Genomic DNA, 17042 nt, shown 5'->3' on the forward strand with positions numbered 1-17042 from the left:
GGCTCGGCACAGGGATATCCCGGAGCAGCACACCGAGCCCACGCTTCACACGGGCCGGGGCGGGGACAGCGCTGTCCCGGGGCCGCGGCGAGGCCCGCCCCGCTGCCACAGCCGCGCTGCCCGCTCCCAACATGGCCGCCGCGCCTGCTTCCAAAATGGCCGCCGCGGCGCCGCGCCCGCGCCCCGCAGCTGCGCGCCGGGCGCTGCATGGCCGCCGCCGCCCCGGGCATCTCTATGGCAGCGGGCGCTGCCCGGGCCCGGCGGCGGGAGGATGCCCCTGGCTGCCTACTGCTTCCTGCGGGCCGTGGGCAAGGGCAGCTATGGGGAGGTGAGCCTGGCGCGGCACCGCCAGGACCGCAAGCAGGTAGCGAGGGGCTGGGCCGCGGGGCAGGGGCACGGCTCGGCCTGCGGGCAGTGCCCGGGCTGGGCTGGGCTGGGCGGGGGTCCCCCAGCGTCTGGTTCGGCTGTGACCCGCGCCCAGCTGTGGCTCCGCTGTGGCTGCTGGTCCTGACCCACCCTGGGCACGACCAGGGACGTGACATCGTGTCATGGTGCAGATGCGTCTACGGGCTGGTGTCAGAGTGGGGCTGTGACGATCACCTGGTGTTGAGGTGTTTTTATAACCATCATCTGGTGTCAGGGTGGGGCTGTGACCATCACCAGGTGTCAGGGTGTTTTTGTGACCATTATCAGGTGTCTGAGTGCAGCTGTGACCATCACCAGGTGTTGGGGTGTGGCTGCAGCCCCCCGAGCTGCTGTTTCTGTTATCTTCCTTTGTCTAAAAGAACTTTTATTAAAGATGTGGAGAAGACTCTTCCCGGGAAGGTTTTGCTTGTGTCAGAGTAGAAGCACAAGCATTTTTGTTGGAGAACTGGAATAATCTGTCTAGTCTGGCCAAAGCAGAGGTGTTTCATAGGGAAGGTGAGAGGGCAAAGAAATAGGGACCGAGAACATTCAGAGAGCAGTGCCACAGGAACTGCTGTGTGAGTTTATGGCCGGGCTTTTACTGGAGATGCTGGAGGAGGATTGTGCCCAGCAGGGAACAGAGGTGTGTCCTTCCCGGACTAGGGCACTTGTTCCCTGCCTGGAATCCCGAGGTGAATCCCTGTGACCCTTGGCGTGGGTAGCAGTGAGGAAAGGACTTGTTCCCTCCAGGCCATCACCACGTGCACAGTCCAATGCCCTCAAAGAGATCCTAACCCCACCTCACCCCAAAAATAAACAGTGCATGGAGGTCACTTTCACTCGGATACAGGTCCTTGGATTTCATTGTGGTACTGCTGATCATTAACACTAGTCTTTCTTCCTGTTTGTCATTGCATGATAAATATTTGGAGTGGTTTGCTGTGTTTTATCTTTTGCCAACTTTTACAAACTTTCTTCTCTAGCACGATGATCAGAATTTTTTGATGGGGTTTTGGCACAGTGCTACATTTTCTGTGAAAGAAATAGTGTCTTATTTAAGCATATTTGCTATTAATTGAATGCTGGATTTTTGTGGGGAAGGTCAAGTACCTTTAAGTGTTTAAATCAAAACTAAATGGAATTCATACACAATTTGGTATCAAATAAGGTGGAAAAGCATTGCAATAGACTTCAGCAGAGAATCTTGCCAGGAAAACATGCTCATTAAACTAAATATAATCAATGCCAAATTTAAAATTAGGCTAATATATGTGCTTTTTACATTTTGGGGTGTATTTTTGCTTTTTCCATTTTGGTGTGTATTTTCTAAAAGCTGCTGATATAAGCTTAAACGATTTCCATGCCCAAAGTTGTAGTTGACTTGTCACACAGACCACAGTATTTGCAGCATTTCTATTTTATTTTGAAGTTAAGTGATGCTGTACATAATTACACACTCCTGGAAGCTTTGCAGCATCACAGGATCTATCTGAAACACAAAGTCATGATGTGCTGTGGGTTTCCTGGGTAATTGGTTCCCTTGGTATATAGGGCCATCTCCTCAGCACTAATTAAATGTGCTGGGCTAATTAATAGGTGCAGCCTGGAGAGCAGACACTGAAGCATCTCTGAGAATGCTAAAATTCAGCAAGTAAAAATGTTTTAAAAGTTTTGATTTACAGCCTCTCCAATAAAAGCAGGTTCAAGCATAACCATGGCATGAGTGTTGTGTGGAAAGCTGATGCCCTAAAGTGATGTCCTACAAAATTTTCAGCAGAATTAGGGCCAGGTCAGACCTAAATATTGATGTTGTGGGTGATGAAAGTGTTCTACGGATTTTATTGTCTCATCTTCAGCTTCATTAATGTTTTTGCTGAAACCTGAAATTCCTCAGAATTACATAAAATGTAGTACATATTAAGGAAGTAGATGACAACTTTTGTATGTAGCTTTGAGAAATTCTTGACCCATTTTAATGAAGAATAAAAGAAATTTAGGAATGAGCATAAGACATTTTGTCTCTTTCAGATGACTTTTATCATTTGTTTGCACATGACTGCATCCTTTATTTATATAAAAGTTTACTATTGATGTGGCCTTTTTGAGAGTAACTGTGGTGCACAAACAGGTACTTCAGGCTTAAAAGGTTAGTGACAGACACACATTTAAAGTGAGAGCGGGGAGAAAAAGAGAAGTGTGAACATTAGTCAGAAGAAAGCAAAACACCACAAAATTCCTGAGCAGAGTTGTATTGAGGTGGATGAATGGAACACACCTCTTCCATTTTTATGGTGAAAAGGTAGAAGAGAAGAAGTTCTGGATAACTTTGATCCAAACTGCAGCCTCTATGTAGATGAATCAGTGGATATTTCAAATACTGCATTCTGGGGAATTTCTTAGGGCTTCTGCAGAGTCCCTTTCATCTCTTACCATACACTTTGCCTTGTCTTTTACAGTATGTCATCAAAAAGTTAAACCTCAGAAGTGCTTCCAGCCGTGAGAGGAGAGCAGCAGAGCAGGAGGCCCAGCTGCTGTCCCAGCTGAGACACCCCAACATTGTCACCTACAGAGAGTCCTGGCAGGGGGACGATGGCCACCTCTACATTGTGATGGGCTTCTGTGAGGGAGGAGACCTGTACCACAAGCTCAAGGAGCAGAAGGGAAAACTCCTGCCTGAGAATCGGGTGGTGGAGTGGTTTGTGCAGATTGCCATGGCACTGCAGGTACAATGAAGTGGAATTTTGTCACTGCCAGATAGAAGCTTAATTTGACTTTTTTTCTATTTAAAAATTCCAGCTAAGCTGCAGCCTTTGGATTCCTGTTTGGCTGGGTTAGCACCTAATTATAATAGTTATTAGTACATTAAAAATGGATCATTGCAGTCAAATCAACTATTTTAAGTAAGAAATTGCTGACATATTTTATGTCCACACCTCTGTAGCACAATAGACAGGGGTGTTTGCAACTGTTGTCTGATATGCTTCTCTGGTTTTAAAGTTTACATTAAATTTACAAAATGGAGTTTTTGGGGGAAAAAACCAAGCATATTCTTTCAGAAGCATTTTGTGTTCAGTCTTGTTATTATTGCTGTTTTTAGTGGTAAATTTAGCTACCAATGCATCGTTTCTATTAAGCCTTATGCTACTCTTTTAAATTTGCAATTGGAGGTTATCAAACTTTAAAGGCAATTGTTACAGCAATAAAGACCAGATATAGATGTTAACATTAAAGAATAAGAAATTGGACAAAATATTCTATCCTAAAGTTTGCTGTCATGATCAAAAATAGACTAATTATGGGTACTGCTTGTTGTTTATTATGACTAATTTTCTTCCCTGTTTACACAAAGCTCACATTATAGTTTCCTCTGAAATGTTTTTAGACTGAGATTGTCAAGAAATGAAAGCAGCAGAAAGTGTGTTACAGTCTTAACTTCACATTTTTATTTCTCCTTTTCTGCTGATTTATAAGGGCCATGCAGGGAGATTTGGTTAAAGCAGTAATAAGTTTTGGGCCCCTGCCTGTATCAGTCACTTTTAATGTTATTTCACCAATACTGTCTTAGCAGGTCACTCCTGACCTTGAGAGGGATTTCTGTGTTTCTTCTGCTTTTGTGTTTTCTTTCTTTGACTTCTTTAATGAGACTTTACAGTTAGGAGTTGATTAACCTTATTTATATGATTTTTTTCCCCATAGTATTTACATGAAAAGCACATTCTGCACAGAGATCTTAAAACACAGAATATTTTCCTGACACGAACCAATATAATCAAAGTGGGAGACCTGGGAATAGCCAGGGTGTTGGAAAACCAGTATGACATGGCCAGCACTCTCATAGGCACCCCATACTACATGAGCCCTGAACTCTTCTCTAACAAACCCTACAACTACAAGGTACAGTATGAAAATGTCATTTCTATTTTCTTAGGAGCCTTACTTTATTTGTCTGAAATCATTACCAGTGTGTTTTGGTTTCTTATTGCTTCCAAGTCTTTTTCATCTTCCCAAAAACCAAACAAAAAAATAGGAGAGAGATTTGTAGGAATGTTTGGTTCTGGAACTGTGTTTAGGAATTCAGAGCACGTACTAAGTTATCCCAACCAAGTTGTTCAGCAGGCTGCCTGTACCTCTCACAGCTGGAGAGACAGAGAATGGGAACAGAAATATCAGCCTGTGTTAGAGATGCACTTTCTGAATTTATTATATACCAGACAGGAAGTTTTACGCTCAAAAATTGTGTTAGAAATAACAGCAGCATTAAAAAAAAGAGCAAAGAAATTTTAATGAGAGGAATAAGCTGTGTTATTGTGAATTTAAAATACAACAGAACAAAGCAAACATGTTCAGCACTTGCTGTAAACACACCATAAATATGAGTGTCTGTAATGAGCAAGAACTGAGGGGAAACTTCTTCCAATGAAAAACCAAGATTTTTCATTTACAGCTAGGATGGATATTTTACTAAAAAAGGTAACAAGCAACATTTCCCCCAAAGATGGCTAATTTCTACACTTCCTTTTGGAAAAAACTGGGGATATTTTTAAGGAAATAGTTGACTTGATCAAAATTAAAAATAGAAGAGTGAGACTGAAGCCAGAAGTTTGCAATGGGATTTGGACTTAATTAGCTTAGTGTCATTAAAAGCCTCTTTGAAAGCAGGTAACTAGGTCCAAAGATAAAACTTGTACAATTACTAAGAAGTTCCCAAACATTTTCTCTTCCCCTTTTTTTCAGTCTGATGTCTGGGCCTTGGGCTGCTGTGTTTATGAAATGGCCACACTGAAACACGCCTTCAATGCCAAGGACATGAACTCCTTGGCTTATCGAATCATTGAAGGGAAGGTAAAATCTCCTGAAATTTTATAGGTGCTTGGGTTTCTTATCTAGAAATTGAAATGTTCTTTTCTAATCAGAAATATTGCATGGAGTTAAAAAAACTTGCATGTAATGTACACCATCATATGTAAGACTGTTGTTTCATGGTGGTGGATGATGTGATACCAAGGAAGTTATTCCTTTGTAGATATGGCTAAAGTTTCTTGTTACCTCTTAATTTAATGAATGTACTGAGTAGTTTTCAAAGTTCTGAGATTACTTTATTAATTTGCTTCTGGTTTTGCATAAACATTCCATAAAAATTAAATTACTGTGTGATGGCATTTTCCTGTTATGAAAGATTAGCTTATTTAAGTGTCCTCTTGCTTTGGCATACAATGAAGTGAATGTGGATTCATTTCATAAAAATTTTTAAGCCTATTTACAGAACTTTTACTGGTCATATTAATAAAATTAGGAGCAGTTCTTAGCCACACACATGGAATTTCAGTATTTTGTTTAACATTAGGCAATTGGGTAGCTTTCAGCATTTGAACAATAAGTCTGTTTTTTACACATACATATTTTTTTATGTATCTGACCATCATGATCACACATAAATGTTCTAGAAGTAGCCCCTGTTGATGAGTATATTAAATAATATCAGGCTTCCCTTTCTTTTCACAGCTGCCACCCATGCCAAAGGATTACAGCCCACAGCTGGTAGCAATAATACAAACTATGCTCAGTAAAAAACCTGAGGAGAGACCAAGTGTGAAAAGCATCCTGAGACAGCCATACATCAAACAGCAGATTGCTTTGTTTTTGGAAGCTACAAAGGCGTAAGACATTTTCATTTGAGTGATTCTGTGCAAAATATTCATCCTATTGTTGTCTTTTTTTTACAACTTTTCCTGGGTTTTGTGGGAGGATAAAGTAAGTTTTGTTATGGGCAGCTACAAAGCATATGAACATCAGTTTCTTTGAATTCTTTTAGAAATATGAGAGAATTAGAGTGGAAAATATTTTTTTCTGCAAATGCAGAATAAAACTCTGTAGTGCTTAAAAATATAGAATTGGTAGAAAACACACACCTTTCCATGTGGTTCTTGAGGCCATTTATCATCTGGGTGTTGAAAAACCAAGTTCCTTTTGATATACACTGATATAATTATTTTTCTTTGTCAGGTTTAGTCAGTTATTTTACAGCTTCCAGATAGAACTGACCTTGGTGCTCTGCAGAAAGGTGTATATTGCTGGCAGAATCTGAATTGGGTTTTTAAGATCCTTTTTTGGAATTGAAAATGAGGTTGTTGTGCACAGTCTATTGAAAAATCCCAGTATCTGATACTCTTTGTATGAAAACTCTTTAGTGGAGTGGATTTTTTTTTAATTAGTATAATCAAAAGAAATATTTTAAAACCTTGTTGATAGTGAATGAATGAGATGGATGAGAAACTTTCATTTTCTTCACAGGAAAGCTGCTAGAAATCATAAGAAAACAGTGGATTCTAAACCTAAAGAGCCTTGTTCTGTCATCTCAGCAAAGAATGAATCTCACAACAGGAATGTTCCACACCAAAACCACTCCTCTGAGCAAGCCAGAAGATACAAAGTTGTAAGATATGGGGGGGTTTTACCTTAAAAAAAAAGCCAACAAAACCCAAATCCCTCTTACTTTTTCTAGATAAAAACCTCGGTTTTATAACAAGTGCCTTGAGCATCCCTGAGAACATTAGATCTGAATCCCAGCAATGTGTAAAATTCATATTAGGGAAGGAAATGCTTTTAGATTAGAGTGGAAGTAATTAAACACCTGTGGATCTAATTGCAGGACCTGTAAGATGTTAACTAAACAACACCTGGTTTTATGTGAGTTACTCTTGGAAGTATTTGGGGTCAAATAATTTTTCACATATCTCATGACAAGTGGTAATAGTTTTTTCCAGTCAAAAACATATTTAAAAACTATTTATAGTCACAACCAAAATTCTTTATTGTTGAAATTCTTTCCAGTGGTTACAGCAAACCTTTTGTAATGGTTAATCTTGTGCATGCTTTTTGTTTTCTGTAAAAGTCTTCTGTTCTGGGTTTAAGCTTTCAGTGTTGAAATACTGAATATATGTGGTGGAGCACATCCTAAAAACTCTGGGTGCTTGTTCCTCCCTTAGGGAAGAGCTAAGTGAGTACAATTTTGCTTTCATGGTCCTGGTGAAAAGTAGGTGCATTCCATGAGTATAAACCAGTACCTGAAATTGCCATTTGCAAATCTGTATCTCTTTAAAAATGCAGATTTTGACTTTTTTGAGGCTCCTAATTTGTTATTGATCATAATTTCCTTTCAGTTTATGTGCCCTGGTATGTTCTTGATTTTCCTTAGTGCTTAGAGATTTCTTTCGTATGTGTGTAAAATGCAAAAGATGACTTTTTTGGTTTTCTTTTAATCCTAGGATGAAGAAGATTGCATCAGCAAATGTAAAGCCAGCAAATTTTATCCCTCAGAGAAACCAGCTGTTGAGTTGGAAAGAAAACCAAGCAAAAATGATCTGAACAGCTTGGGAGACTCCATAGCTACAGTCAGTGGAGTGAACATTGATGTCCCCCTGCCTGAAAGGATGAAGCATGGAAGTGACAAGGGTGGCAGTGAGAGTATTTTAGAGAATAATAAAGCAAAGCATTTACATGGTCCAGGCCATTCTAAAATAACATCTAATAACCCACCAATTAAGGAAAATGGACAACAGCAAAGAGCAAGACAGGCTTTTAAAGCTGAAAGTGTTGAATCAAAGCCATCTTCTGTTGATTCTGTAGAAGATGAGGATGACACTTTGAAACTCCTGCAGCCTGTATCAAAAGACCAAAAGCAAACTGACCTGGTAATGCATTTATGCTTATTTGAAGTAGATTTAACCAGTGGCCAGCTCTTACAATTTAGAGAGCTGCTGCACGTTTTTCTGTCAAAGTAGGATGTTGCTGATGCAATTATTGAGATTCTTAAATGGTTAGGAGCCTTGAGGTCAGATTTGCAAAGGCAATATGGTAAAGTAGTTTTGGGATTGTATCTATCTAGATGATTGGAATTCTATTTTTACAGGGAAAAAATTTGCATTCCCAGCTGTGAACAGAGAGAGTAAGAATAGTTTTGTAACTTTTGTTCTATGTTGTAAATAGGCCTGAATAATTTTGATTTGGATGAGGGGGCTAATTGGTGGTGATTGTCTTTTCACTGCATTTTGGTCTACCATGAGATTTTTAATGAGAAATCATTATTTGTTGCAGAGCTTGGATTCCACTGAAAAGCTGCTGGCACCCTTTGTTCCTGTTATGATTCAAGTAAGTGACCTTCTTTGAAGGTTTAGTAGCTAAAGATGCTGGTACAGCAGGTATTTTATCTCTCAAATAAGAATTTATTGTGCTTGTACCTGTGCTATGTTAAGGTGGTTGCAGTCCAAATTGTAAAGGGGCCTGTTTTGATTATTTTTTTAAGTGTGTTTGTGTAAATCTGGAAGTGACAGGTCTGCATTTTTTTTAAAATGCTTTTACTTATTAGGATGATGTCAGTCATGGAGCTCCAGGAGATGCTCAGGGAAAAATGACCTTGCACAAGCAGCCTCAGAGCAGTGTCAGTGAACCCTCTCTCCCATGGCAGCAGCAGCAGAAGAGAGAGCTTGCTGAAGGCTGCTCAGAGAAGGTGCAGATACTTGAAAAATACTTCTCCTCTCTCCTTTAAGACTCCTGTGTTTTTCCTCTTTAAACGTGGGACCTATTTTCTAAAAAAGGGTGGGTGTTTTAATGCTGTTCTTGTTTCATGTGTGTCTGTATGACTTCAGATCACTGAAGGTGACTGTTAGAAGCAGCCTTAGTACATCTTTTGAAAATCCCCAGTACCTTTCAGGGATGAGGTGGCTGTGCCAGATGGGCTGTGCCTTTACTGGGTTGCAATATTTCCTAGGAAATTCTATCAGGACTTCTGACTACAAGTCAGTACCTTTGTGGATAAGGCTACTTGTGGTGGGTAGTGGCTTAGTAGTGCTTCAGAACAGATGTGTAATGGCTGCCCTGAGCTTCTGAGTGCAAACTGTAGGAGGAAAATCTTGGCCTGCACACAGGATAGAGCTCCTGTCAGTTCCTCCACCCTGAGCAGGGAGGTTTCTTTGGGGAAAGAAGGCTATGGAAGAGGGTGATTGGTCATTAATAACCTGGTTTTCTCTTTGGGTTTTGCTGTTTGAGGGTGGGGACAGTTGTTGCAAAGGCATTGGCTGAAAAATAGTCTGGGAAGAGGGGGATAAGATGTAGGGATGGAAAGATGGAAAACAGATGTAAGCAGAGATGGGGAGAGGGAAGGATCAAGCTGGGAGATGTGAAGAGGTTACAATAGGATTTAAAATCTCTGGCATCCAGCTTTACCATGCAAGAATGTCTTCTAGATTGCAGAGTACTTAAACTTTCAATAAAAAAAAATTCTTGCTCACTTTTCTGTCAAGTTCAGAGCAGTTTCTCCTCGGCCTCTACCTGTTCCTTCTGATGTGACCCCAAAGACAGCCCAGAGGGGTGCAGAGCACCCTGAGCCTGCAGATAGTGCCAAACCCAGGCAAGCAGCCATTCCAAAGGTTAGTGATGAAAACTGTCTGGCTTTTGTCTCATTCCTTCTGAGCAGTTTGTTCTGTGTGTGTGCACAGTGAGTAAAGAAATGTTTGGTAGCTTCCTGCCTCATGGAAGCCCTGCTCAGTGTGGGATGAGCCTTGCTGAGCCTAGGAGGTCAGAAGCCCCTTTACTAGAGTTCAGATTGGTCTCATTGAAAACAGTTCTGTAATAAATAATTAAGCATTAAATAATAGCTCCCCCTCCTTGAACCCTTGAAAAGGATTTTTTGCTTAATAGGTGATTAGGAAACAAAAGTCATAATGGTGATTGCAAATTAAGGCCAAATTAACTTCCTTTGAAGGAGCGGCCCTTGTCAGCGAGAGAACGGAGGAGGCTGAAACAGTCTCGGGAGATGCTTCCCTCTGGTAATTTTTATGTTTATATGTGAACAGTTTATGTTATTTTCAATAACTTTTTCCTGAAGAAATGATAACTTCTTGTCTGTTCTTCACTGCCATCTTCAGAATAGTGCACTAAGGGGCTAGTTCTGTGTTAAATAAAAAGTTCTGTTAACATGTCTGTAGTTTTCTGCTTTTTAGTTATGTCAGTTGTGTTCTGTGTTGACAATTTGTCTTTGAAATGTACATAAAATGTAGGATATTCACTTTCAAACAGAAGTTTCAATGTTTTCTATTAGCAAAATACCTACCTCCCTGCCTGCCTTCTGCTAGGTGATAGATTTTTTTCTTGCATGAGCATGAAACTTATTCAGAATACACACAGCTTAGTTGTAAATATTGTCAAAATGTCATCCATCCAGGGGTTCCAGTGAGACAGTCATTAAATGGTGCAGCAGTTGAAGCAAAGTCACGTGTGGAAAACTGTGTTAAAGTTCCTCAGTTCTCATCAGATCCCAGTATTTCTCAGGTAAACTTTGTCAAAAGTATTTCTTCCATGTAGGAACAGTAATATATGCCATACTGCTGAATTACTTTCAGAATTATTAGAATTCTTGTTATTTATTCCCTCCTCCCTTAGAGAAAGAGAGAAGCCCATTGCCTGTCTGATGATGAGCTAAGCTCTTCCACAAGCTCTACAGACAAGTCTGATGGTGATTCCAAGGAGAAGTAAGGATTCTGTTTAATACTGTGCAAGAATTTTCACTGCTATACTGGACCTTGACTTGGAGTGGAAATAAAAGGCTTTCACACTTTAGCTGTGCATAGTGAGTGATTGAAGAAGTATGTGATGCATAGAGGAAAACAGCCCCACTGATTTATTGTCTCTCTGTGACTGTACACTTTCCACACTGAAGTTTCTGGGTCATGGGATTGGGTATGATGGTTTTGTGAACTGCAGCTTCCCAGAAAACAATCTTCCAGCACCAAAGGACATCTACTGCCAAGATGCATTAAAAGCACAAGTTAAAAGGTGCCAATGTGCATCCTTTCCACTGTAAATGAGCCTGAATTTATCTCTGATTTTTGTCAGTGTAAGCAGCTTTCAAAAGATGCAGTTTGTTGCATTACCAGAGTCAGCAGTAGCCAGTAGGATTGTGGGGTTTTTGCTGGGCTCTGAGCCTTTGTTAAATGAAATAGTACTGATTTTGCTATTGATAAAACTGCACCACAACTAGGAATTTAACATGGAATATTTATTAGGACCTGAATAAACTCATTGAAAGCTCTGGAATGCGGGTGGAAGTTGCATTATGATGGTGACTGAATTATTTATTCCTTGTATCCTAGGAAAAGTATGAATGAAATGAATGACTTGGTGCAGCTGATGACATGGACACTGAAAATGGACTCCAAGGAGAACTCTGAGTGCTGTGTAACCTCAACCCCAGCTCCAGAGTTTAAACTTCATAGAAAGTATCAAGATACTTTGATTTTGCATGGAAAATCACTTGATGAATCAGAGGAATTAAAAATGGAAGAGATTCCTTCAGGTCTGTTTCTCTGGGATTCTGTGGTAATACTTAGAGTCATCCCATATTCTTCTGCAGAATGTGAAAATTGTCTGTACTGAAAGTAATTACTACTGCACTGATTTTTTTTAATTGTATTTTATTTTTAATAGATATGTCATTGGTCCCTTTCAAGATTAGGAGAATGGTTGAAATCTTGAGATCTGATGTGGTGCAAGGATTGGGAGTGAAACTTCTTGAGAAAGTGTACAGAATCATGGAAGAAGACGATGAAGCGAAAAGAGAGGTGAATGTCTTCCATGATAAAATAGTTGAATTTCTTTATAAACCTAGATAATTGAGCAGGCTCTTTATCCTATTGAGATAGGGTAAACCTTGATTCCAGAAGGTGTTTATGTAGTCATGGGGGGGCAAAGATCTAAGTATATTGTAATTTTCATGCTTAAGTTTGAATCCAGATGTAGACCACATTCAACTCCAACTTCTTCAGAAACCATCAGAGCTTTACAACAGTACCATGGGGAAGGTGTGAGGGATGTAAATAATTTTACTCTGTTAATAATTTTATGCTGTTTCTCCAGTAATAAGTTCTTCTGTCTCTCAAATGTTTGCCGTCACATTACTTTCCTTATGCTCCTTATGTCCAAAATAAGAAATAATTTAACATCAATCCCCAATAGAGGTGAATAAGGAATACCTTCAGCTCTTTTGATTCAAAACTTGGTTACACTTACCTAGACAGTATTTGATTTGTGACCTGTGAAGATCTTACATTTTAAATTTTTGGGTGCGATTTGAAAGTCTCTTGCTTTTAGACAGCAATAGTGTTCATTTTTCTTCTCTCTCATCCACATTGCCAAGCTTCACATGCTTATTTGAGCTGAGTGCTTTGGTATTTTTCTGTTAATATTTAGGTAGCATCTGCTTTTTTTCAGTGCCAGTACATGTGGGTTTATTTCTGTGTTAACAGCTGCAGTTGCGGGAGCACATGGGAGACAAGTACGTCAGTTACAGTGCGAAGGCTCGGCACCTCAAATTTCTTGAAGAAAATGTGAAGCTCTGACCAGAATCCTTTCCTTGGACAAAAGAACTGTTTTCTAGCTCCTTTGATAGACTGGACCAGCTTACAGAGCATGTGCATCCACTGATCTCCTTTGCTGGAATAAGGAGGTGAACTTGCAGGAAATGTTGAGTTCATAGTAATATTTTTCATGTTAAAATGTGAACCAGGCTATCACTTTCTCAGAAAAGAAACTTCTGAGTTTCTCTTTAGTTTAGTTTAGTTTTTATTCTCTTAAAAAGTTGCTTTCCATAGGGGTCAATACCAAGTTTTGTATACTAAGGAGTGTCAAAAAAGATTATGTTCTGGTTTGAATTTGTCATAGCAAAAGGTTTTTGGTATGGTCTTATACTAAATACAGTAACAAAATCTCTGCCAAGGCTCTGATGTGATAAACTCTAATCTGTTACATCAGATAGTTGTGAAAATTTAGCATGAAGAAACAATTACTAATTTTTGTGGAACTCAAGGTCCTCAGGTAGTGTAAATTGCCAAGTCCAAGTGCTAAAGGGGGCAGCTGTACTGCTTGTAAGGAGAGACTTTGCTCTTGTGTTTTGTTGCTGAGGCAGTCACCAAGGTGGGGGAAAGCATTTGGTATCTGGATAAAGTAAGTCTGAAAATGTTTGAAAGGAATGCAGCCATGGTTACCATGGTTCCAGCTGGAGAAATCCCTTTGCCTTACAAATACTAATTCCTTTTAGGAATGTAAGTGCCCAAGACCAGAATCTCTTAGGAAAAAGATAAAACATTTATTTCTCTTAGTTTGAATCCAGTGTGTCTCACTACAGCCCCCAGGCATTGTTGTGTACCATACCTACAGAAAAAGCACATTTTTTTAAAATGATAAATCAAATGGAATTGAATTTGTAAAATAAAATTATAAAGTCTCTTTTCCTGCCTGTAGCTGAAATACTGTAACCTCCAGCAGCTGTGAGGGAGCTTACTGACGTGAGCCATTCCTATGGATCCTGCTCACACACTACAAACTCAAGTTACAATGTTTCAAGAGCAATTCTTACTTGTTCTTCCCAGGGAAATTCATTTTAAACAAAAACTGGCTCTCTGTATCCTCCAATCCTGGAACAGTTATTTTCAGAACTGTGGGGTATGTACCTTTTCACAGTATTTATTACAACCTGGCAGTACTGACAACTTGCTTTACACAGAGTTAGAAACATTTCAGTAGAAGTTTAGCTGTTTATTAATCTCTTAGGCTATGGCAACAGCTTAACTAGAATTCATTTTATTCACTGTGTTCCTTTTTAGTGAAATACTCAAGATGTGACCTCCAGTAGCCTTCTGAAGTTAATCCCCCCCATAGTTTTGTTCCCAGTGACTCCCGTGAACCTCCAGACCCAATTTCCAGCCTTCATGCTCCCTGCAGAGCTTGGTTGTATACTCGTGGATGGATACAAAGTACTAAGAAAAAACCCAACCACTAAGCCAAGAAGTATTTCTCAATGGAAAGTAATTTAACAAAACTTAACAAAGTACCAGCCTGCACACCATCATTTTTAGGTTTTGGAATGTCTCTTTGGCTTCCTGTCTGCTGCCTTCTTCTCTTCCGTGCCCGACTCCTGGACCGGCAGCCACTTGAGGGGATTGCGGCGGTACATGGGCCACGGGGGCAGCGTCAGCTGAGGGCAGAGGAGGCAGTCACAACAGGGACACTGGGTGCTCAGGGGCTGTTCTGTACAGCTCCTGAGGAAAATCTTCATCTCTAACTCATTATCTATTAGTCCTTAAAAAACTCTTGCAGTTTCATGTACATTTACAGTTTACATTGCAAAGTCACGCTTAAGTATGTGACTAAAGCACCCCAGGTTGTTGCAAGGAGAAGGACAGCACCCACCCTGAGGTCAAAAGGACTCCTGAGGTGACACCAGCATTCCCAGCACCTCCCACATGCACTGAGACCCTCCCCTCTTGTGGCATCACAGGTAAGTAACACAGGGATGTTTAAGTAAGTAAGGAACAGATGGATGATGATGATGCCAGAGAATTACAGGGGCTTTTCAAAACAGTGGAATGTGTGTGTGTCCTGAGTAGTGACTGGTCAAATTGTGCTGTATCTGAGCTCTTGAGAGGTGTAAGAACCACAAGTTAAACCAGATTGGTTTTACTGTTATTTACTGTTTTACTATTGGGAGTACCCCAATAGGAATGGGACACCTCTCATGTATAGTTAAGTAATTACTCCTGAAATTCCATATTGTCTCCTCAGGCAGCAGGGGACAGCTGCAAAATTATCATGCCAAGCTGCTACTGCACAGAAAGCCTCCCTGTCCTTTCTGTTACTAATGCTGTCAGCTGGACTTAACTCTAACTTTTAATTGAAATGAAAAATGAACTCAAAAGTGGTGTTAAATTGCAAAAATTCTGCTAGCATTTAAAAAAAGCACTTAATGGGCTGCAAAGCATTTTATGCAGATCAAAGGAAGCACAATATTTATAAATCTGAATTGCATAGCATACATTAGTCTGACAGCCCCTCAATTTAGCAATTATTCCTGATTAAACAGTGCATGTGTTTTTTGGTTTGGGGAAAAATATTCTTACCAAACATGATAAAGCAAATCCAGCCATAACTATGTAGACAGTCCATCCAAACTGTTCAGTGATGTATCCATAGATGAAACCAATTACCTGGAAAAACAAACATTAAAAAATTCAAACTTTAAATAAAGAAAAACTTTTCTCATGACATGATTAAGAGGCAGGGGGTAGATTTAGGTAGGAGAATACAGGTTTTTCAAAAGCATGTACATCTTTCAAACTTTTTTAAAAGTGCAGGCCAACAATGAAAGTAAAAGATGGGAAGTATAAAAGTTTTAATCTATGACAGCCCCTCTTTGTTTAAAGTTTTTAGTGACCCCAAACAATAAGAAAAATATTTACAAGATCAGAAAATAAAAATAGTCCTTTATGTTCTCACCCACAGGCCTACTATACTTACTGCAGAGACAAGAATGATTCCTTGAAAAATCTGTTCTGCTAATTTTTGGCCCTTGTAGTCCTGTGGAAAGAGACACTTCTTAGTCAGTCATTCAAAACACAGACCTGCCCACTTAACTCTCTCAGGTTAGATCCTACAGTCTACCTGACCATGGGTTCTCAGCGTTTTTGTTCAACTTTCAAACCAGATTGCAATTATTTTTCTTACAGTGGCTGAAAACACCTCCTCTGCAGGCTTGGCCACATCACCTAGAAACAGAAGCAAGCACTGTCTGATCAGGGTAAGTAATGCAAGTTCAAAATATCATTGTAGTCACCTTAACATCACTAAGTAAAGCTGTATCACCACAGAAGAGGGCACGGTGTGAGTGGCACCTGTGTCCTGGAGAAGGCTGACAGATAAATGTCTGCAGGCTGGGTGCCAACAGGATGGTGCCAACCTCTCTTCAGTGGTGCCCAGCACCAAGATGAGGAGCAATGGCCAGAAACTAAAACACACCAAGTTCTACCTCAACAGAAGGAATAATTTTATGTTGAGGATGGCAGAGCACTGGGACAGGCTTCCTAGAGAGGTCGTGGAGACATTCCAAATCCAGCTGGATTCATTCCTGCTCCAGCTGACCCTGCCTTGGAGGGTTGGACTGGATGATCTCCAGTGGTTTCTTCCAAACCCAACTAATCTATGTTTGCATGATGTTAGAAAACTCTGGGAGCACACGTTGCCTTCTGTCCTGCAGCAGAGGCAGGAAAGCACAGAGGGGCTTCCCTTACACAGACAGCTTCCTTTTACAGCGTGACGGTCCCAAACTCGCTTTTACAGCGTGACAGTCCCAACTCGCAGGTCAAAACCCGGAATTACAGGGATTCATCCTGCATCCCTTTGGCCGTGCCTCGTACACGGGTGTCGTGCAGGGGACACTGAGACCCGCGCCGGCCGTGTCACCGTGCGTGCAGGGACACCGAGACCCGCGCCGGCCGTGTCACCGTGTGTGCAGGGACACTGAGACCCGCCGGCCGTGTCACCGCAGTGCCCCGGTGCCGAGGCCCGAGCGGGCCCTACCATCTGCGTGGGGATGGAGCGGAACACGCTCAGCATGGCGGCGGCGCTTCTCCGGCTTCTTCCCGTTCCTCTTGGCAGCCGTCTCGGCGCTCCCGAGTAGGGCCCTGCTGTTGGTGGGGCGCGGCGCGGCCTCTCCGCTGCTACCGGCGATGGTCGCGGCGGAGCGGAAGGCGGCTGCTGAGCTGGCCGGAAACACGCCCCGTCCGCCCCGCCCAGAGCCCCGTCGGCCAGGG

The 17042-nt window shown here is 41.1% G+C and overlaps 2 protein-coding genes across 4 annotated transcripts; one reads left to right on the forward strand and one right to left on the reverse strand.

Moving 5' to 3' along the window:
* The first annotated feature begins 215 nt into the window (after positions 1 to 215).
* Positions 216 to 13683, forward strand: NEK4 (NIMA related kinase 4). Of its 3 annotated transcripts, none has more exons than XM_063164541.1 (16): positions 217 to 364; positions 2862 to 3128; positions 4102 to 4299; positions 5140 to 5247; positions 5908 to 6062; positions 6697 to 6838; positions 7671 to 8096; positions 8500 to 8553; positions 8771 to 8911; positions 9705 to 9830; positions 10166 to 10229; positions 10625 to 10731; positions 10843 to 10931; positions 11553 to 11755; positions 11887 to 12020; positions 12705 to 13683. In XM_063164541.1, exons 1-16 carry the CDS (start codon positions 272 to 274, stop codon positions 12795 to 12797), a joined length of 2400 nt encoding a protein of 799 aa, XP_063020611.1. In that variant the 5' UTR covers positions 217 to 271; the 3' UTR covers positions 12798 to 13683. The 3 variants fall into 3 exon arrangements, with proteins under 3 accessions (XP_063020613.1, XP_063020611.1, XP_063020612.1); XM_063164542.1 differs by having other exon boundaries at positions 231 to 328; XM_063164543.1 differs by lacking the exon at positions 9705 to 9830 and having other exon boundaries at positions 216 to 364.
* A 288-nt stretch (positions 13684 to 13971) lies between these two features.
* Positions 13972 to 17014, reverse strand: SPCS1 (signal peptidase complex subunit 1). Its single transcript, XM_063164548.1, has 4 exons — positions 16810 to 17014; positions 15751 to 15810; positions 15354 to 15440; positions 13972 to 14431 (listed from the first exon to the last, which is right to left on the reverse strand). Exons 1-4 carry the CDS (start codon positions 16843 to 16845, stop codon positions 14309 to 14311), a joined length of 306 nt encoding a protein of 101 aa, XP_063020618.1. The 5' UTR covers positions 16846 to 17014; the 3' UTR covers positions 13972 to 14308.
* Between the last annotated feature and the right edge of the window lie 28 nt (positions 17015 to 17042).

Source organism: Melospiza melodia, chromosome 10 (genome assembly GCF_035770615.1).
Source record: "Melospiza melodia melodia isolate bMelMel2 chromosome 10, bMelMel2.pri, whole genome shotgun sequence".
NCBI lineage: Eukaryota > Metazoa > Chordata > Aves > Passeriformes > Passerellidae > Melospiza > Melospiza melodia.